Source organism: Mustela lutreola, chromosome 3 (assembly GCF_030435805.1).
Source record: "Mustela lutreola isolate mMusLut2 chromosome 3, mMusLut2.pri, whole genome shotgun sequence".
In the NCBI taxonomy this organism is placed as follows: domain Eukaryota; kingdom Metazoa; phylum Chordata; class Mammalia; order Carnivora; family Mustelidae; genus Mustela; species Mustela lutreola.
In genome coordinates this window covers 106601687-106623145 of record NC_081292.1, presented here as the reverse complement: position 1 = coordinate 106623145, position 21459 = coordinate 106601687, and the positions used below count along the sequence as shown (strand labels likewise).

At 53.8% G+C, this 21459-nt stretch overlaps 1 protein-coding gene across 1 annotated transcript in view; it reads left to right on the top strand.

Moving 5' to 3' along the window:
* Positions 1-20422, top strand: part of GLI2 (GLI family zinc finger 2) — a 242552-nt gene extending 222130 nt beyond the window's left edge. The window contains exons 9-14 of the mRNA XM_059166612.1: positions 3199-3333; positions 7144-7293; positions 11194-11358; positions 12643-12924; positions 14525-14861; positions 16207-20422. Of these exons, the coding sequence (XP_059022595.1) occupies positions 3199-3333; positions 7144-7293; positions 11194-11358; positions 12643-12924; positions 14525-14861; positions 16207-18629 (3492 nt within the window). The 3' untranslated portion in view covers positions 18630-20422. The remainder of the gene's footprint in view (positions 1-3198; positions 3334-7143; positions 7294-11193; positions 11359-12642; positions 12925-14524; positions 14862-16206) is intronic.
* The last annotated feature ends 1037 nt before the right edge of the window (positions 20423-21459 follow it).

Sequence of the window (21459 nt, the reverse complement as noted above, 5' to 3'; positions counted from 1 at the left end):
AGGGTGGATACACTGTGAGCTCAGGAAGGGCCAGAGCTGGGTCCCTGGCAGCCTGCACATCACATGCTCATCAAACATGTGTCACACGGAAGAATGGATGGGGGGGATGGATGTCTGGGGCTGCGGCCATCTCCTCCCAGCCCCTCACACAAGCCCCGGGCACACTTGCTAGCTGGGCCTCTGTCCCACCTCTCCCTCTCCCTGGAACGTCACTCCCCTATCCCCTCCCCCTCACTGCCACTACACCTTGTCCTGACCCTCCTGGAGAACAGGACTCGCTTCTGCCCCGAGCCCAGCCTAGCTTCTAGGCCATCTTGCCTGTCGCCTGCACTGCCCTATAAAGCTTGGGAGAGGGTGGCCCCCCGGGAGAAGTGTCTGATTTGGCACCAAGCCATCAGGGTTTACACAGGGACTGGTACTAAGTCCCTATGACATTATATTTTCTTTCTTTTTTAAGATTTTGTTTATTTATTTGAGGGGAGAACACATGTACATGTGGGAGATAGGGGCAGGCTGAGCACGGAGCTCAGCGCGGGGCTCGATCTCACAACCCTGAGATCATGACCTGATTGACGAGCCACCCAGGTGCCCCGAAATAATATTTTCTAATGACTCAATGCACATGTGAGTGGCACGGTGAGGAAGGAAGGAAGGGAGGGAGGATGTTTCTTGGCAGGAAGGTGAGGAGGGCAGCCACCTGGAGCCCAAGACTGGTATGTTGTGGGGCTGAAATCTCTGTGCAGGTCCCTTGGGATAGCCCACTGCTCCTTTGGACATTCTGAGACAGCAGGCCGACACAGGCCCAGTTCTTGGAGCAAAGGCCTGTCGGGGGAAGGGCTTGGCATGAGTGCTGAGCCCACGGTGAGCCTCACACCCATCCCCAGGCCTCTTGCCGTGGCCTGGTCTCCATCTGTTACTCCACAATCACCAGCTTTGACACCAAGGATGCAGGGGACCTCCGTCCCCATCTCCCCTACATCTGCCAGACCATCTTTTATCAAACCTGTAAACCATCGGGCACGCTCTGGGCACTTAATTTTTATGAAATATGGGGTCCTGTTATTGTCAGGCAAACAGAGGAGCTGGTGACAAATTCTTCTCCCCTCGCTGACGCTGAGGCATCTCGGCTTGATGCATGGTTTCCACGAGGTCGGCCGTCATCGGGGGCCGGTGAAATTGATGAGGACGGCCCATCTCCAGGGGAGACAGACACGCCGAAGCAGCGAGGACAGGCGCTGAGCCCCTGGGAGCCCCTGCCCCACCCCTCTTGCCCAGAAGGGTGGCACAAAGCCGTCCTTCCTGCCTGGCCTGGCCCCTTGGATGCGTCAGTGGAAGGAAAGCCGTGTATCACCCGAGGTTGTCACCGTGTCGCTCAGTGTCCTGATTCAGTGACCTGGCTCATTTGCAAGGTGGATGGGCGTGTTTCCTCGTGGCAGGCAATGCTGCATAAGGAGTCTCCACTCTGCTTAAGCCCTCCAAACTGTGGGCTAGAGTGATGCCGACTCCCTCTAGAAGCCTGAGTACACCCGCGGCCCCTGGGCCACCTTGCGCTCACAGGTCCATCTCGCAGCTTGTTCAAGAGTCTTCTTGGAGACGAGCAGGACATGCGGCTCATGAGATAAGAAGTCTGTTTGCGGTTTTTCTGACCATGTAGAGCGGGTGTAGGAGGCCACAGCCCCGCAGAACCCCCCAGAGCCACAGGTCCCAGGCAGGGGTGCTCCTGCACCTTCCTTATAACGTGGACCCCATGCCCGCCCATGGACTTAGGAAACCACATGTCATCATTTGCCTTTTCAAGGCAAGTACATTCACTGAAAAGCACTCTGAGAAGCAACCAGAAACTCCTCTGAGAGGAGCCCTTTGCAGCTCCAGTGGGCAGTGGGTCGGTCAGGGGCATGGGTCTGCAGCCAGCCCAGGGAGCCGTGAAGTGGACTCAGCAGTAGTAATGAGGCTAAGGGGCGACCACTGCGTGGTCTCTGGAGCGGGTTGGGGCTGGGGCTCCTGACTGGGGGGAGAGTTGTCCCCCTTAGTCTTAGCTCTAAATTTTTTCCCCAGGGGCTTTTCTGAAAGACAGACTATTCCAGCAGTTTTATAGATAGTGTGAAATGGAACGCAGCTCATTCTAACAACTACTTGTTTGCCTAGCTTTGCTCTGAGCCTGCCTAGGGAGCCCATAGAATACCGGGGAGTCCTCGACATCCGTGCAGGTCCTCACTGGGCCTTCGTCCAGCCTGGCACGTCTGGGCTCCCCTTCTCTCCCCACCCGCAGTCCGTGTCCCCTGCTAAGAGGCTGCCCCTGATTAGCTCAGCATCTCCTGGGGTGGGGCTCCCTGTGGGACAGTCTCTGTCTCTGGCTCTTCGAGGTGTGACATGCTTTGTGCTCTTTGAAAGGAATGCCGGGCACCTGTGATCGGGTGAAGGCCTATCTTGGGTGGAGGAGTGGGGGGGGCTTTCCTTTGCCACCTTGAATGGGGCACACATGGGCCCCATCCTGATGGGGAGACTTGAGTGCAGACCTAGGCTGTCACAAAGTCACTTTGTGCTCTACGAAGAGCAAGGTGACCTCTCCCTGAACCCGTTTTCCTGGCTGCAATGCACGAATACAGACACCCACACGTCTTGGGGCTGTGGCAGGGAAGAGGGGCGGGGGAAGAATTTGCCATAGTTCGCTCACTCTACCCTGAGCCTGAACCAAGGCGAGCTGTGAGTCCCTGGGAGGAGGGGGTCACGTGAGAGTCAGTTGTCTGCACGCCAGCTGGTTCTCTTGCCTCCACGCTGGACCCGACCTCGTACACACTCTAAATAAAAACACCCCTACCCTGATCCCATGGGGCCCACCTCAGCTCCCCCGGAGGAAACCAAACCAAAGAAGGAAAAGACCCTTCCCTCTTTTCTCCTGTTCTCCTTGCCAAGTCAGTTGACCCAGGATGTGATGGGACACTTTGGTGATGATAAGCCAGCAGGAGAGAGGAAGGAGAGGCCCCGAGACAGCTGTGCAGATAAGAGGAAGGAGGGAGGCAGCTGCGGAAGTAGGCTGAGTGCATATATGGGCATATGTGTGTGCCTGCGTGTGTGTGCGTGTGCATGCAAGCATGTGTGTGGCCCTCACCACAGACTGCCTGGGGCCCGTGGTAACCTTTCATTGGGGGCAGGTGGCTGAACACGGCTCACCATGGGTGTGCTCTGCTCCTCCCCCAGGAGCAGCTAGCTGACCTCAAGGAAGACCTGGACAGGGATGACTGCAAGCAGGAGGCCGAGGTGATCATCTATGAGACCAACTGCCACTGGGAGGACTGCACCAAGGAGTACGACACGCAGGAACAGCTGGTGCATGTAAGCCTCGGGCCGCACAGCCTGCTGCGGCAGCCAGAGCTTCCGGGCCCCCTGCTGGAGAGAAGGGGCTGGAGGAGATGGCTCCAGGAGATGCCTGGGCCACAGTTTTTGCAAGGGGGAGGTGTAATTATTTATCTGAGTCCCACCTGTTTCTAAAAGTGCACATACAAATACAGACATCATAAAAGAGATTAAAAACAAAAACAAGCAAATGAGAAAATTGAGGAGAAAGGAACAAGAAGATGAAGCCTGGAGTAGAATGTATTTTTTAAAAACTAAATGCTCTGGAGTGTTACTTGCATAAATATCTTTTTTTTTTTTTTTTGAGCTTCCTAGCAGCCAGTGCAAAGAGAGAATTAAGACCAGTTAAATCAGCCGGCATCAGTGAGATCATAACAAGCCTGACTCTGAAACCAGGACATAGTTCCTCCCATGGAGGAAGGAATTAGTAACTTCCTCTGGGAGACCATTCCCAGAGACCGAGTATCTACAAGTGCAGATGGGGTATCAATACCGTATCAGGAAGAGACTGCTTAAAAATTCCTAGATACTGCCAGGGCAGGACACCAGAGAGGCCATGGGACCTGGGTGCTCTTTTTGTGTCATGTCCCTTGGTCCCCACTCTGAATTTCTCTACAGCAGCATTCATGAGATGGCAGTTGGAGGGGTGGGTAACCCACAGCGGGAAGAGCAGAGGCTTCGAAGCTGGCTACATCACAGTCAGCTGAGTGGTTCCAAACCACTTGAGCCTCACGAGCCTGTTTTTTTCTCCTGTAATGGCAGGTGAAGTCTACCCCCATAAGGGTATGAAGGTTAGATGGGATACCCACATAAGCACGTAGCAGATGGCTTTTCACAAGTGATGTTTCCCTCCCACTTCCTCCTCCTTGTTTCCTGTACCAGCCTCAGTGTCTCTCTTCTCCATGCAGAAGATGAAATTGAAGAGCAATTGACTTGAAGAATAACCCTTCCAGCCAACCCCCACCCTGCCCTGCACACGCACACACACCCATAGATACACACAATTCTTGGGGACTGAGAGTCCATAAACATGAACCCCACACTAAACCAGCAGCTCGATCTTTGGGTAGGGTAGATACACACACTGTTCCCATCCATAAGCCACCACAGGGAAGCTTGCTTCTCCCCAGCCCGTGCACTCAGGCATTTAGGACAACACCCACTCCCTCCTGTCATGAGAGTTGCTCTCAAATGCTGGAGGTTTCTTTTGCTTTGGGGATCCCCTGCCCCCCAATGATTCTCATGTAGGAGGCCAGAATTTCACAGCGAACCCATTGGAGTTGAAATAGCACCGAGAAGCAGGGCTGCTCTAACCCCTCCTGGAACTTGAGCATAATTCTTCAACCTGCATCACGTCTTCGGGTGAATGAGTCCAAGAGGGAGGAGGGGCCAACTGGGTCTGTGAGTTGTAGTATGGATCAGATTAGATGAAAGGAGAGAGGACAGCACATGCGGGGCTGGGAGGGGGCCAGGCAGAGGTGGAGACACAGACACGAGAGGTGTGCCTGGTGATGAGCGAACGGGGCTGCCAAGAGCCGGGAGGGAACACCTCCAATAAAGGCATCAGGGGCAGGAAGCTTTAGCTGCAGGCTTCCGCCTGTGCCCAGGATCGTTCCTGCAGGTGTAGGGGAGCACCTCTGCGTGGCCCCGGAAAAAGAAGGCCCCTACGAGAAGAGAGCTAGCCCCTCGGCCCAGCTGTGTCTTTCTCTCTGCTTCCGGGGAAGATGGATGGTGGCAGGCACACAGGCGAGCGGGAGCCCCCAGTCGATTATTAACAATTTGTTGCTAAGTAAACCAATAAGAAAAAAATGAAAGGCATTGTCAGGAAGCATTTTTATCATTTGAAAGGCTTTAAAAATGGAAAGTGAGGCTAATATGATAAGATTTCCCTGGAAGTTCAAAGCGCTGTAGATTTTACTCGCTCCAATGCTGACATTTATATGCACAACAGCCGGGGCCAGTTTCTCAGGGCGCGTGGACCTGGCAGCTTGCTGTCTTTCTGGGTCCGGCTCTCCCGAACAGCCTCGCGGCTTGCAAAGATTGACAGCAGCACCGTCCAGTAGAAGGATGCCGCCAGCCACAAAGGCCCGCCACACGTGTAACTTGACATTAACCTGGGAGCACGTTTTAAAACGGTCAAAGGAAACAGGTGAAATTCATTTAAAAAATAGATTGTATTTCACCCAATATATCTGAAAGATGATCATTTTGACGTATAATCAATATAAAACAATTATTGGGGTATTTTACATCCTTTTTTTTTTTTTAATTGTCCATCTTAGAAATAGCCCATCCCAGTTGGGACCATCCACATCTCAAGGGCTCGAAGCCACAAGTGGTGAATAGTACTGCATTGGAGGGGGTGGCAGGTGGAGGACGGTGAAAGCAGGAAGATGTGCCAAGAAGAGAGGCGGTGGGGCTAGAGAGAGAGCAGGCCACCAAGACCAGAGTATCCCAACCCTCCCATCCCCCATGGGGAAGCAAGCCCAGCCTGATCCACACACAGATAGCGCAGGACCTTGAACAAAGAGGCAGATGAAAGGGGAAGGATGGGACATGGATGAGGCAAAGGGAGGCTCCCTGGTGGCCTTGAGGGAGATGCCCTAGAGGGAGAGGAAGCACAGGAGGTTCAGTATACATTTTCAGTCCACTGCGTGTATGACCAATACCACCTTTTTTCACTCCCCTAGATAAATAAGCAACCTCAAAACCTAAGGACTAAAAGTCCAGAGGCCCCACACATACCCACACATCCTAAGCTCAGAGGTAGTAATACCCCTGCTCCAGGAGTATGGCAGCCTTCAGTTAAATCATCAAAGCAAGTGACTAATCCAAAGGGTCTACCTAGGGCAGCTTGCAATGTTTCCTGTGACAGAAAGGGAAATTTGGCCCCTTGTCCCACATCATGGGAGAAACTAATGGAGGTGGCACACATGTGATGAACCCAAGGCAGAAGCTGGAAGGTGTAGGTGTAGGGCTGGGGATAGGAGGAAAGCTAGTCTGCATTCCTGGGCCACGGCAGTGCTACCTGAGATGCGTCTATGGACCCCACCTCCAGGAAGAGCTTCTTGACCTTGCACTTCACAGCTTCCCCCCTATGGCCCCACCTGCCCGGGGAAGCCCAAGGCCATGCCTCAAGATCAGTCATGCAGTCTTTGGCTGACCTGCTGTACCATCTTGGGCCATTGTGTGTCAGGGGCAGCCTCACACCGTGCCCAGAGCCCAGCATCAGGGCACTACCCTTTCTTGCCGGGGCCCTGTCCAGACCACAAAAGATCTGGGTCTTGGTGAAAAGTGCCAGAACCAGCCTCTCAGAGGCTACTCTCAGAAGTAGAGATGAGGATGCCTTTATGTTTCCATTATGATTAAAAAAACAAAAACAAAACTTCAGGAATTACTGGGACAATAGGGGCAAGGTTGGGAGAAGCTTCGCATGCACCAACTGTGGGCATGTCTGCCTCACTGCAGTTCATTAGTGCCTACTGTTTGCAGCCCAGGAGCATCACCATCCTGACCAGAGCCTGGAGCCCAGCCTGGGGTGAGCGGGATGCCCTTGCCCATCACAGATGGCCACTCTGACCACTGACTAATTGGGAAATTTAGCTGAGACGAATAGCACACAGTAGATCTGCAGTTAGGGGCAGCTAATGAGAGCTGATGAAGAGGTGGGGGCCCGGCACCCAGGCAGTGGTCTTGTCAGGCAGTGGGCGTTGTGTCTGCACAGAGGAGGTGGGGTCTGCAGGGGCGGGAGGCCAGGCTCACCGCCATCTTTGCCATCTTTCCCGGCAGCACATCAACAACGAGCACATCCACGGCGAGAAGAAGGAGTTTGTGTGCCGCTGGCAGGCCTGCACCCGGGAGCAGAAGCCCTTCAAGGCGCAGTACATGCTCGTCGTGCACATGCGCAGACACACGGGCGAGAAGCCCCACAAGTGCACGGTGAGTGGAGCTTCCAGTGCCCTGCCACGCAGTGTCCCGACGCTTCAGGTGCAGCCCTTCCCCTCCACCCCCTCGGTCTCCACGGAGGACAGCAGTGTGGTCTCCACAGAGGACAGCCAAGCGCCTGGGGCTGATGAGGGCTGTGTTAGGCATGGCTGGCCACGGCACCATCTGGGCCCCACAACGTGTTGTCCTGTGTGCTCCTGACCTGAGAGTTCCAACCTTGGGAAGTTCTTGAGGCTGGTCACCTTTCTCTCCCAGACCTCTGATAGATTCCAGGAATGGGTGCATCTTGGTAACTGCAGTGGGGAGGTGCTGGTGGCTCTGTAGTTGTGACTGTGTGGCCATGAACCCCGTGGCGGGACTATACCCCTGCAGATCAGCCCTGCACAGAGAAAACTTTACTGGCCTGGCGAGTTGCTGAAGCAACATCCCTTTGGTTAAATTTTTAAATTATTTTTCTTTTTTTTTTCTTTTAATTTTTTTGAAGATTTTCTTTATTTGAGAGAAAGAGAGGATACGCGCAGGGTTGGAGGCGGAGTGGGGAGAGACAGAGGGAGAAGGAGAAGCAGACTCCCTGAGGAGCAGGGAGCCAAAACAGGACTTGATCCCAGGACCCAGGATCATACCTGAGCAAAGGCAGACTCTTAAGCAACAGAGCCACCCAGTCACCCTAAATTTTTTTTTTTTTAAATGGACACAAAAATAAAATCTTCTAGACATTTTCCCTTGTGGTTTCAACATAATTGGTGACTATGATTAGCGAGACCCTTTTTTAGCACACATGACTTGTCCCTCTTTAAAAGGACCACTAGTCCAGTGATGCCCTGCCCTGATGCTGCTAAAGCCTCTGGGAATTCTCCATGAATTACCTTATAATTCTGAGATAGACATTTTGCTCTCATTTTAATATCTCTGAATTCAGGCTGTCTTAAAATTGGTAGTGACGGGGATTCAACAAAATATGCCACCTTTGTTGGCAAGTGTTATTTTTTTAATTGAGATAAAACTCTCGTGCCATAAATTCACCCTTTAAAAAATGTACAAGTCAGTGATTTTCCGTATGTTCACTAAGTTGTGCAACCATCACTGCTAGCTAATTTCAGAACATTGTCATCACCCCCAAAAGAAAACCCAGACCTATTTGCAGTCACTCCCTGTCCTCTTTCCCCCTACTCCCTAACAACCACTAATCTGCTGCCCCATCTCTATGAATTGCTCTGTTCCAGACAATTCATTAAAACAAAATCACGCAATGGGCAGCATTTGTGTCTGGCTTTGTTCACTCAGAGAGTTTTCAAGGTTCATCTCTATCGTAGCATGTATCAATACATCGTTTCTGTTTATGACTAAACAACAGTTCATTGTACACAAAAATCCTAGTATTTTTACCCATTTACCCAGTTGATGGATATTTGCATTGTTTTCACTTGTTGGCTATTATAAAAAATGCTGCTGTGAACATTAATACACGAGTTTTCGATCCTCTTGTGTATGTACCTAGAGTAGAAATGCTGGGGCATATGGTAACTCTGTGTTCAACTTTTGGAGGACCAGCCACACTGCTTCCCAAAAGGGCTGCACCATTTTATATTCCCACTAGCACTATCTGAGGGTTCTGATTTCTCCACATCCTTCCTAACACTTGCTTTTGATTATACTCATCTTAGGGGATGTGAAGTGGCATTTCATTATGATTTTGATTAGTGATTCCCTAATGACTGTGATGTTGAGCATCTTTTCATATGCCTATCGATCATTTGTGTACCATTTTTGGAGAAATGTGTACTCAAATACTTCACCCATTTTTAAATTGAGTTACTTGTTTCTATTGTTGGGTTGTAGTAGTTCTAAACCCTTGTCAAATATATGACTTTCCAGTATTTTCTCCCATTTCTGTGGATTTTCTTTTCATTTTCTTGATGGTTTCCTTTGAAGCACCAAAGTTTTTAATTTTGATGAAATCCAGTTTTTTAATTCTTTGTGCTTTTGGTGCCATATCTAAGAAGCCATTGCCTAATCCAAGGTCACAAAAATATATCCCTATGTTTTCTTATGTGAGTTTTACAGTTTATAAATATATAAATATATAGTCTTTTACAGTTTATAAATATATAGTCTTATTTACATAAATATATATTATGTATAAGTATATATTATAAACACATAAATAAATATAAATATATAGTTTTATAGGGTAGCTCTACCATTTAGGTCTTGAATCCATTTTGAGTCCCTTTGGATATATGGTGTGAGGTAGGGGTCCAGCTTCATTCTTTTTGCATGTGGCTGTCCAGGTGTCCTGATCCAATTTGTTGAAGAGACTGTTCTTTTCCCCATTGAATGGCCTTAATGCCCTTCTCAAAAATCACTGGACCCTCATATATATGAGTTTATTTCTAAACACTCACTTCTGATCTGTTGATCTCTATGTCTGTCCTTATAGCACCACCCACAGTCTTGATTACTGTAGTTTTGTAGTAAATTTTGAATTGGGGAAGTGTCAGTCCTCCAGATTTGTCCTCCTTTTGCAAGATTATTTTTGGCTCTTCTGGGTCCTTTGCAGCAAGTTATTTTTGTAACATTCTGAGCGCTAGCAAACCTTAGCCCTGTGGTACAAACTGTGTATTGTAGAAACAGATCCATATACCAAATATACCCAATCACTGGTCAGGAATAAAGGGGAAGATGTGAAGACACATAATAACCCAGTTCCTAATAGGGTTTATGCGTCATTCGAAGGGCAGTTTTCATAGGAACATTAGATGTTATTGCACTATCTTGGAAATAGGTTCAGAACCTCCTACAATAATCCATCCTCCCTTCCTTCCTCCCTCTCTGCCACTCTCTCTTGCTCCCTCCCTCCTTCTTTCCTTCCTTTCCAAAAATGCTTCTTGAGTGCCAAAAAAATTTTTTTTCACCAGATATTAACTACTAGGAACTAAAATGAACAAGATCTAGAAGATACCTGTTCTCTTGGAGCTGGCATCCTAATGGGAAGGCCAGATAACAAAATGACAAAGATTATAAATTGCAGTAGGGAATATAAAGAGAAAAAGCGTAGTCTTATGATAAAGAAGATCAGAGAAATTCTTCTAGAGGAAATACCAGAAGATATTCAGAGGGAGTGAATCAGGCCAGGACCCCGGTAGCCAGGGGTGGTGTGTGCAAAGGCCTCACACTGAGAAGAACTTAGTGGGGTCAAGGAACTGAAAGGGGTCCAGCATGGCCAGAACAAAGGTGAGGGTGGCCAACTCACTCAAGGATTTGGAGCACACTGGATTTTATTTTATCTTAGTAGGCTCCAAGTCCAGCCTACTTGGAGCCCAACATGGGGCTTGAACTCAAGATCCTCAGATCAAGACCTGAGCTGAGATCAAGAGTCAGACACTTAACTGACTGAAATCCAGGGGCCTCTGGATTTTACTTTCAGTGCCTTTTAACACAACCATTCTAATCAGGCAGTGGCACTGGAAACAGTTAAAAATAGTATTTTCAAAGAGTTTTTAATGGTACGGGAAGATTCTTAGCATGTGCTGTTGACTTTAACAAACAGAATATGTAACAAAATACGTGATATGTTTCCACTTGTGATTTGAACATTCAGGATGAACTGTCAAGTCCCCAGAGAGAGACTTACCTGGATGTCGGCAGTGGCTATTCCTGGCAGCCAATGGTTTTCATTTCTCTTTTTGCACTTTTCTGTCTTTCCCAAATGTTCTAGAGTAGTCTTGTGTCATTTTATCATCAGAAAGCAGGGTGGATATTGTTAAAATCCTGGGCGCATGAGTGGAGTGTGGAGGGATGGATCTGGGGAGGAGGCAGCAGACCAGCCCCTGAGGTCGGGATCCCTGCATTGGGTCTGGGGCACCCTCACTAACCGAACCCACCTCTTCCCAGTTCGAGGGATGCTCAAAGGCCTACTCTCGCCTGGAGAACCTGAAGACACACCTGCGTTCCCACACTGGGGAGAAACCGTACGTGTGCGAGCATGAGGGTTGCAATAAGGCCTTCTCCAATGCCTCCGACCGCGCCAAGCACCAGAACCGCACCCACTCCAACGAGGTACTCCGCCAGGGTGTGCACAGTGTGTGCACGTGGGGCCCCTCTGACGCGTATGTAATTGTACCACCCCGTGGCTTCTAGCAGGCTGTTAAGTAGCTAGGTGCCTGATGCCCCTAGCCCCCTCCCCAGCCTACTATCTGAGTTCAGGACGGATCGGCAGGGCCCCGCCCCTCCACCCTGGGCAGCTGGCAATGACGTGCTACAGCTGCTGCTGCTGTCTGACCTATCGTAGCTGTCAGCCCCTCACTGGTAAGCCACAGAGCAGCCTTTGTCTCCCTCCCAGGTAGCCAGACGCCCTGGCAGGACTGACAGAACCCAGGGTGAGAAGTCCACTGTACCGGCCTCCCAGTCCAGGCCAAGCCACTCAACTGCTTTTGCTCGGGTAGACTCAGGAAGGAACATTTCTAAAAACTTAGATACGTTTTGGATCCCAAGAGGATTTCCTCCAATGCTTGTAAGAAATCAGAGGCATTCCCTAAGGAATCTAAGCCCCCCAGGGTCTCTACAGACAAGAGCTAGCCTTGGAAAGGGGTGTGTTTATGTATGTGTGTGGATGTTTGTGTGGATGTGGATGTACGTGTGTATGTATTATGTGGGTCTGTGTGGATGTATATTTGTAGGACATGTGTGCGTGTTTGTGCACTTGTGCACATGTACATGTGTATGTGCGTGTGTATGTATGATGTGTATGCATGGACATGTGTGTATGTGTGAATGTGTGTGGAAGGGTACTAGGGAGTGTGTCTACATGTAGATGTGGGCTGCGTGTGTGTGCGTATGTGTGTACTCAGGACTGAGGTTCAGAAACCCTGGGTTTTCATCCCATTCCTGAGTGACTTTGAGCCAGTTTCTTTGCCTCTATGAACCTGTTTTTCTTCATCAGAGAGATCGGGGTGTTAACCCTATCTAATAGAAAATAGTATAATTTTCTATTTTTATACTACTTTCTATAGTATAATAGTATAATAAAATAATAGAAAATTCCAGTGCCTTGATCCACAAGGAAGCGGCATTGCAATCACACCAAACCCCGTGTCCCCGACCCCCTCCCTGGTCTCTGATCTGTGTCCCCAGCTTGTGATGAGGGCTTCCTCAACTATGCACTTACCCACATACAAAGATGGCAGATCAGACTCATGGGGCTGAGCTCCTGCAGGCCTGGAGCTGGCCTGGCTCCATCCAGCACCTTCTGACTATACCAGCCAAAGGACGTGGCATCGCTCCAGGAGAATGGGGAGTGCTCTCACTCAGAGTCTCGTAACACATGCCTGCTTCTCTTCCCAGAAACCCTATATCTGCAAGATCCCAGGCTGTACCAAGCGATACACGGACCCCAGCTCTCTCCGGAAGCACGTGAAAACGGTACATGGCCCAGACGCTCATGTCACCAAGAAGCAGCGCAACGATGTGCACCTCCGTGCCCCCCTGCTCAAGGAGAACGGGGACAATGAGGCCAGTGCTGAGCCCGGTGGCCGGGGCTCTGAGGAGAGTGCTGAGGCCAGCAGCACCAGCCAGGCCGTGGAGGACTGCCTACACATCAAAGCCATCAAGACCGAGAGCTCCGGGGTAAGCAGAGCAGGGCAGTGCAGGCCCCAGTGCATGCCTCCCGCCCTCAGGAGATCAAGCCCAGCAGCACGAGGGCCCAGAGCCCCAACTGCAGCCATGGGTTCTGTCTTGGGATCCCCTCCTCTAAGCGCACGACAACATCCTCCTCTCTCCAGCTCAACTTTCCTCCCTTCACGCCTCTTATAGAACCTGTCTTGTGCCAGGTCCCGTAGTTCTAGGCAGGGCCATGGGCCACGGGGATGCCTGGTCCCACATGGTCAGTCTGTGGGTGGTTCCTGGGATTTGCCTTTCCAACCAGCACCCAAGAGCTACAGTTGGTCCCCTTCCCTCTGTCCTGTCTCTGTGTCCTTGCCCCTGTGGCCTCCACTCCTTTTGTTCTAACCACCTGTTCTTTGTTTCCACCTCTTTCTCTCGACTGTACCTCCCCTAAGGATAGACGGTACTGAGGTGAGCAGGGAAGCCCGGCCGCGGTGTGGGCGGGCTGGCGTGCTGAGGGCGGGCTGGGGTATTGGTCCCAGCCTGTGGCTTGGGCGCAGGCTGATAGGGCAGTCCAGGCCCCTCAGGAGCCTAGTAAGATGGGTTTGGGTCGGTGGGCATCAGGCACTGCAGGTAGAACCCCCAGGACAGTTAAAGGCTGGAGGCAGGAATCAGGCTGGCAGCTACAGGAGCGAACCATGGGGACGGAACCTCCCCGAGGGACAGGGCTGAGAGGAGGCGCAAGTTCAGGGCACAGAGGAGGAAAGGACCAGCCAATGGAGGGTCTTGAGTGCCAACCTGAGAAATGCAGGTCTTGCCATGGGCAGAAGGGAGCACTGTCACCGAAAATTCTGGAATTTGGGAGCATCTGGCCTGGAAATGAGCCCACAGGTGCTACATCTGAAGTGAGCCTCAGCTGGGCTTAGAGCCCAGGTCCCAGTGGAGGCAGCCCGGGTTGTGTGGAGTCCTGCATTGTACACATGAGCCCCCCTCTGCATGGACCAGAGTGGGGGCTGGTTCAGAGTGGCCCGTCAGTCAAGGGCTTGTGTCCAGCAGGTCCACACTCCCTGGTCTTCCTGGCCCTTTCCAATAACCTGCCTCTGGCCTGTTGAGAAGGCACCAGGTCAACAGGCCCCCACAGCTCCTTGTTCCATCACACAGCACGTCCCTGTTTTTGGGAACACTGAGCACCCTCTTGGATGTCAACTTCACGCAGCCGTGGCTGCCTCTGTGGGGCAGACCTCAAGTGTCCCCACATACTGAAAGCTCAGCATGCAGAGCTCTAGCCCAGGTGCTGGCCCAGACAACCAAGGAGTGGGAGGCAGGAAAATGTGGCGCCTTCCGCCTCTCAGGTGCCTTCCGCCTACCAGAAGCTTTCCATACAGCCACTGACCCTGTCCCAGAGACAGCTCAGGTGCCTCTTCTAGTTGGGGGAGCTGAGGTTCAGAGAAGTGAGGTGGCTGGGCCACCTGCTGCAGACAGACAGTGATGCTCAAAAGCTCTCTGCATGGCGGCCTCCTTCCCAGGTGTGCAAGGGCACAGCGTGTGTACACACAGGGGTAAGGGCCAGGGGGATTCTCGCACCCTCTGAGTCTGTGTCTTCTCACACCCCCTCACCCCGTAGCTGTGTCAGTCCAGCCCCGGGGCCCAGTCATCCTGCAGCAGTGAGCCCTCTCCCCTGGGCAGTGCCCCCAACAATGACAGCGGCGTGGAGATGCCAGGGACAGGGCCCGGGAGCCTGGGAGACCTGACAGCTCTGGATGACACGCCCCCGGGGGCCGATGCCTCAGCCCTGGCCGCTCCCTCTGCTGGTGGCTTGCAGCTGCGCAAACATATGACGGCCATGCACCGGTTCGAGCAGCTCAAGAAGGAGAAGCTCAAGTCGCTCAAGGATTCCTGCTCCTGGGCTGGGCCGGCTCCACACACCCGGAACACCAAGCTGCCTCCCCTCCCAGGAAATGGTAAGAGGGGTCCCCGGGTGTGTGGGCAGGGGCGGGACAGGGCCTGGGCCAAGCACCTGGTAGATTCACCTCCATCGAGCGCCATGTGCATCTCACTGGATGCCCACAATAGAATAGATCTCACCAGCCCATTGCATAGATGAAAAAAAGTGAGGCTTGGAGAGGGGAGAGTGCCCCATTCAGCTCAAGGGCAGGCCCGAGTGGCTCCAAAGCCTGTACTCTTCCAGCTCTACTGTGCTTCTGCTCTGGGCACTGTGGCCAAGACCCTAGGGAGGAGAGCACTATAATCCCTGCTCTGGGCACTGTGGCCAAGGCCCTAGGGTGGAGAGCACTATAATCCCAGCCCCTGTGTTTAGAAGGCCATGCTGTGAGAAGCACACTGGACCAGGGAAGGAGCCAGGGAGCGAGGACAGAGCTCGGGCTGGGGCTGGGCAGAAGAGAGAGACAGCACGTCAGCTAGGGAAGCACAGGGACTTCTGCATAAAGTCAGTTTCAAGAGGTGCTGGCCAGGCTTCAGGAAACCAAGGCGACTCTGTGCCAGACAGTTAACTGGACCCACAGCCAGTGTGGTGGACACTGAGACGCACTACCCAGGTGTCTCTTGAAGGGAGGCTTTGTTGCCCCAGCTGTTGCAGAAACTGCAGGCAAATGGCCTTCAACTCCTGGCCTCATACAGAAATCGCCTGGGCTGTAGACTGCTGCCTCCCCCAAGGTCACCCTTTTCCGGAGTGGCCCCCATCCAGGGACTGATCAGGGCAGGAGTGTGAGGCCGTTCAAGGCCCAGAGCTCCCTTTGACATCAGCTGCCGTGGGGCCTGCAGACCCGCGTGCACGCACACACACACACACACACACACACCCTTGGCACTCTGAGGCCTTTGCTCCCTTCTATGGGTGTGCATCAGGGGACTGCCTATTAGTAGCCTCCTGGGTCAACTCAGCCCCTGGGATGCCAGCCTGGCCACAGCCACTCCCAGATGGTGAAGGTGCAGGGGCGTGGCCAGGGCCCTCCCAGGCTCCTCCTCCCCGGCTCTCAATAACCTCTTCCTACAGAGAGGCATGTGTTACCCACAGCTGGGGCAACTAAGGATCAGACAGAATGAGAATTCAGGGCCGGGCAGGCCGTGGCAGCTAAGATTGGAATCAGGCCTCCTGACTCCCACTGGGCCATCATTTGTTCACTTACTGGGCTCCCTGTCCCTCCTTTCATCTAGAAGTCGTCAGTTGAGGGCCAGCTGTGTGCCATGCCCTGTACAGGGCTCCAGCGGCCACAGGCTGAGCTGGGTCAAAGCCGGCAGAGCACCCGCGCCCTGGCCCGGGTTGCTGACCCCTCTCCTTTCCCGCAGGCTCCATCCTGGAAAACCTCAGCGGCGGCGGGCCAGCCGGGCTGCTGCCCAACCCACGTTTGTCGGAGCTGTCCGCGAGCGAGGTGACCATGCTGAGCCACCTGCAGGAGCGCCGCGACAGCTCCACCAGCACAGTCAGCTCCGCCTACACCGTGAGCCGCCGCTCCTCCGGCATCTCTCCCTACTTCTCCAGCCGCCGCTCCAGCGAGGCGTCGCCCCTAGGCGCCGGCCGCCCCCACAACGCCAGCTCGGCCGACTCCTACGACCCGATCTCCACCGACGCGTCGCGGCGATCGAGCGAGGCCAGCCAGTGCAGCGGCGTCGGGGGCGGCGGGGGCGCGGGGCCGCTCAGCCTCACTCCGGCGCAGCAGTACAGCCTGCGGGCCAAGTATGCAGCGGCCACCGGCGGGCCGCCCCCGACCCCGCTGCCCGGCCTGGAGCGCGCGAGCCTGCGGACCAGGCTGGCGCCGCCCGCCCCCTGCCCGCGCCCGCTGGGGCCTCGGCGGGGCAGCGATGGGCCCGCCCACGGCCACGCGGGGCCCGCGCCCGCCTTCCCCCACGAGGCGCCGGGCAGCGGGGCGCGGCGGGCCAGCGACCCAGTGAGACGGCCCGACACCCTGGCCGCGCCGCGGGTGCAGCGCTTCCACAGCGCGCATGATGTGAACCCGGCCCCGCTGCCGCCCTGCGCCAACCGGCGAAGCCTCCGCCTGTCAGGCCCCACGAACGCCGATGGCGGCCTAGTCCGCAGCGCCTACTCGCCCCGTCCGCCCAGCATCAGCGAGCACGTGACTATGGAGGCCTTAGTTGCGGGCGCGGACAGCGCAGGGCCCGACATGGGCCTCGTGCTGCCCGAGGACGACCTTGTGCTGCCCGACGACGTGGTGCAGTACATCAAGGCGCACGCCAGTGGGGCCCTGGACGACAGCCCCCCGCAGGCCTACCCCCCCGAAAGCACCTGCTTCTCCGAGAACCCCAAACTGCCCAGCCCGGGGCTGCATGGCCCGCGCAGGATGGTGGCCGCCGACTCCAACGTGGGCCCCTCCGTCCCGGGGCTGGGAGGCTGCCAGCTGGGCTACGGGGCCCCCTCCAGCCTGAACAAAAACAGCATGCCTGTGCAGTGGAATGAGGTGAGCTCCGGCACCGTGGACACGCTGGCCAGCCAGGGGAAGCCTTCGCCCTTCCCGCAGGGCAACCTGGCTGTGGTGCAGCAGAAGCCAGCCTTCGGCCAGTACACAGGCTATGGTCCTCAAGGTCTGCCCCTGAGCCCGGGGCCCCTGGACAGTGCGCAGACACACTTCCAGCCCTGCGGGGGCGGCCCCTCTGTGCCTCGGATAAATTATATGTGGCAGCCAGGGACAGGTGGTCCGTGTCCCAATATGACCACCACCGGGAGCCCCCACACCAACTATGGCCAAGCCCACCCCCAGCTGAGCCCCAGTACCATGGGTGGGGCCCTGAACCCATACCCCCCATCCTGCAGCAACACGGTGGCCAAGCCAGTCCACCTGGGGCTCCCCCAGCAAATGGAAGTTGCTCCCGAAGCTGCCATGATGGGCAGCAACCGCAGGGAACTTGGAATCACCAATTCCAACCTGACCGGGATGCCACCCCTTCACTCAACCCAGAGCTACCCACAGCAGAGCCATCACCTGGCAACTCCCATGAGCCAGGAGGGCTACCGCCAGGGCTCCCACCTTCTGCCTTCCCAGCAACCCGGCTTCATGGAGCCCCAGCAGGGTGCTGTCGGGGTGGCCGGATCCAGCTTTGGCCTAGTGCAACCCCGGCCACCCGCTGAGCCCAGCCCTGCCGGCTGCCACCGTGGGGTGCGGGCTGGGCTGCAGCTGGCCTATGCCAGAGCCACCAGCCATGCCATGGCCACTGTGTCAGCCAACCAGGAGATGGTCGATGTGCCCAAAGGAGCGATGGGCAACGTGGTGTCCGGGCCTCCTCAGCCAGCCCCACAGGACGTGACCGGGACCCAGGATCACAGCATGCTCTATTACTATGGCCAGATCCACATGTACGAACAGAACGGAGGCCTGGAGAACCATGTGGGTTGCCAGGTTGTACGGCCCCAGCCACCGCAGCCACAGGCTTGCCCAGACAGCATCCAGCCCCAGCCCTTGCCCTCGCCAGGGGTCAACCAGGTGTCCAGCACAGTGGACTCCCAGCTCCTGGAGGCGCCCCAGATTGATTTCGATGCCATCATGGATGATGGCGATCACTCAAGTCTGCTTTCAGGCGCCCTGAGTCCCAGCCTCCTCCACAGCCTCTCCCAGAACTCCTCCTGCCTCACCACCCCCCGGAACTCCCTGACTCTCCCTTCCATCCCCACGGGCATCAGCAACATGGCTGTTGGGGACATGAGCTCCATGCTCACCAGCCTGGCCGAGGAGAGCAAATTCCTGAACATGATGACCTAAGGTCCCAGCCCTGGGCGCTCAGCAGACTCGGAGGAGCCGTCACTTCCCAGAGCGTGGGGCTCTTGTCGATTTTGTGTTTTTCCAAAAAAAGTATTAAATAGGTCTGAGGGAGTATTGCCAATGGCCGGTTCAGACCACAGTGGCTTTAAGGGCAGGTTTGTGTGTATCCTGTCTGATTTTCTTTGGGGTTATTTTTCAGAACACTGCGAAAAGTCTCAATGAGAAAGGCAAGGTAGAAATGAAAAACTTGTTGGCACTGTGCTTCCCAGCCTTTGGTGTTTATGGGACCAAATTGTTCTGGCGTCTTTTCCTCTGTCATTTGGCTAATGAGGGATTCCATTGGCTGAGGGCTTTCCAAGTACATGAGGGAAGAGGGTAGAGGGAACCACATTTGGGTTTGAATCTGAAAGCCATACTGGATATTTGGATCCAGGAAGATGAGCTTCTCACTCTCATACGGGCGATGCAGAAGAATTCTATGAAGCTTACTTCTTGAGGCCTCTAACATCCCCCGTGCTGCAGAGGAAGAAAAAAAGATCTTTACCTGGATTTGGAAGTACATCCTGATTCCAGGTTTGGTAGAGCGGGCACGTCTGCCCCACCCCCCAAATCCAAGTTTGTGACTGGCAGACTGTCCAAGTGCATACAAATGAATGAAGTATGGAAGGATTTCCAGAGAAGAGAAAGAAAAATTGTAGTCCTTGGGGCAAGCCCAGGAGCTGTCCCGGCTTCTCCACACCATGTTTGCAGTGTTCATGCATGTCGAATGTATCCCTTCCTGGAAAGAACACTTACTTCTAAATACCTCGGGGCTGCTGGAGCTGCTTTGGGTTAAGGATGGACCCAGGTGAGCCAAAGCCTGGCATGGGGCCTCGAGAAAGAGGGAGAACGCCAGGGGCCCAGCCTCAGGCCACCCTGAAGCTCCCTCATAAAAAAAGGAAGTCGTATGTTTACCCAATCCTGTTTCTCCAATGCACTGTCCACCCACCTTACCACGGAAAAGCCCAGGACTTGACAGCAGCCTCTGCCCAGGCTCCCAAGCTGTGTTGTCCGCTCACCTGCAGCCCAGTGGTCTGTGCCGAGGCACAGTGTGCGGTCCCTGGATCTTCTAGATTTCCTTCCCTCCATCCTCCTGCTCATTTTGCAAAGTACGATGACCTGCATGGTGTTTTTGGTGGGGGTGGGAGGATGACAGGGTTGATTCTTGGGACCCTGAGGGACCATCACTGAATTTTCCTGTTCAGTGCAACCCAGCCCCACCTGGAAATGGCATTTGGAGCTGGCATCAGAAGACATCGTTCCTGAACGTACTGGAGGGTAACTTGATGCCTCATCCACACCACACACATACACACACCGCACACCATTCCCATGTTGAATTAGTGGCAACCTTGCTGAAACCAGCCGCACCACTATGAGCCTGATCCTGTGACCCTTGCCTCAACCGGGGCAGGACCAAAACCTTACTTGGGCAGTCCACATTCCAGCACATCGGATGTTTTGTTAGGGTCCATAAACCAAGCCAATGCCAGATAACATCCCTGGGACCCCTCCAAGGGTCTGGGCTCAGTGACGGTGTTCACTCGTTCCCTGAGCTAAGATTTTGCTAGCCCTTCCCAGCCTGTGTATAGACTGTACAGAAGGCATCATCCCTGAAAATACTGTAGGTGAATCAGCAAGCCAAATTTATATCTCCCAAATATTTAGCTTTTTCTACATGCTATGAATTGAGATGACACGCTCAACTTGTAAATAAGTCTTTTTGTACATTAAAAAAGTAATTTTTTCATAATTTATTTTGTCTATCTGCTTCTTCCTTGACAGGAGTTAATGAGAACCTGAGCAGTAAATTTGGTGCATCTGAACAGAAACTAGGCTGTATTTTTTCACAACAGTGTCAAAATTGACTGTCGCGCCTTTGCTGAGAAATGTTTAATGCTGAAGACATTTAGTGGCTGTTTATTGTTGTCTCTGGGGGTGAGGGGTGGGCAGGGCTTGACGATTTACTAACCGGCTGTTCTTTCAGCAAGCTGATCTGAAGATCTAAGTTGCTTTGCCGAAACCTTGTGTACCAGACTGGGTATATTCCCAAGCACTTGTCCCAAAGCAATCCTCAGGTCGGGATTCCCTCTTTGATGGGTAATCTGATGAGCATTCTTGAGTCAGGGTGGGGGTCAGGGGAGAAGATAGACCTTTGTGCTCTGCTGGAAAAAGGAGAAAGGACAGGCAGGTGGATATGCCTGAGCCCTAGGAGGTGGCCCTGGCAAGGACTCGGGGCCAGGGGAGGCCGGGGCCCAGATCTAGTAAGCCAGCAGTCAACCATTAGCAGCAATCAGGCCGCTCTAGGGAACCTCAGGGAGCCAGTAAGCAGGGCGCAAGGACTGGGATGGTTTCTGGGACAGAAGAACAGCGGGCAGGGTCTAAGACTGGGTTCAAGGGGGTAGAAGTCCCCTTCTGTAGGGCCAGAAATGCTGGGCCCCTGAACCCCCTCCTCTCCATGAGAAAAAGCTTGCCACCCGGCTCAGAGAATGCAGAGCCAAAGCCACGTAGAGGGCATTCGGTTTGGCGGCATATGACAAAGTGGACTGAGGAAAGGAGGAAACCCCCAAGGAAAACAGAATTAAGTAGTTTGCCTTTCTGCTGGGCACCCAAAGTCTTCCGTGTATGACTGGCCATAGTTTCCTGCTAGAAAGGCTATAGCCCGAGTCACTCTGGGGCCTCACTCTTCTGTGAGGAAGGCTCACTTAGCTGAGGCCACCCTCAGGAGGAGGTAAGGAGCATGCCTGCGCCCTATGTCTGCCTCCTTCTGAGCTTATTTGAAGGCCTGTGT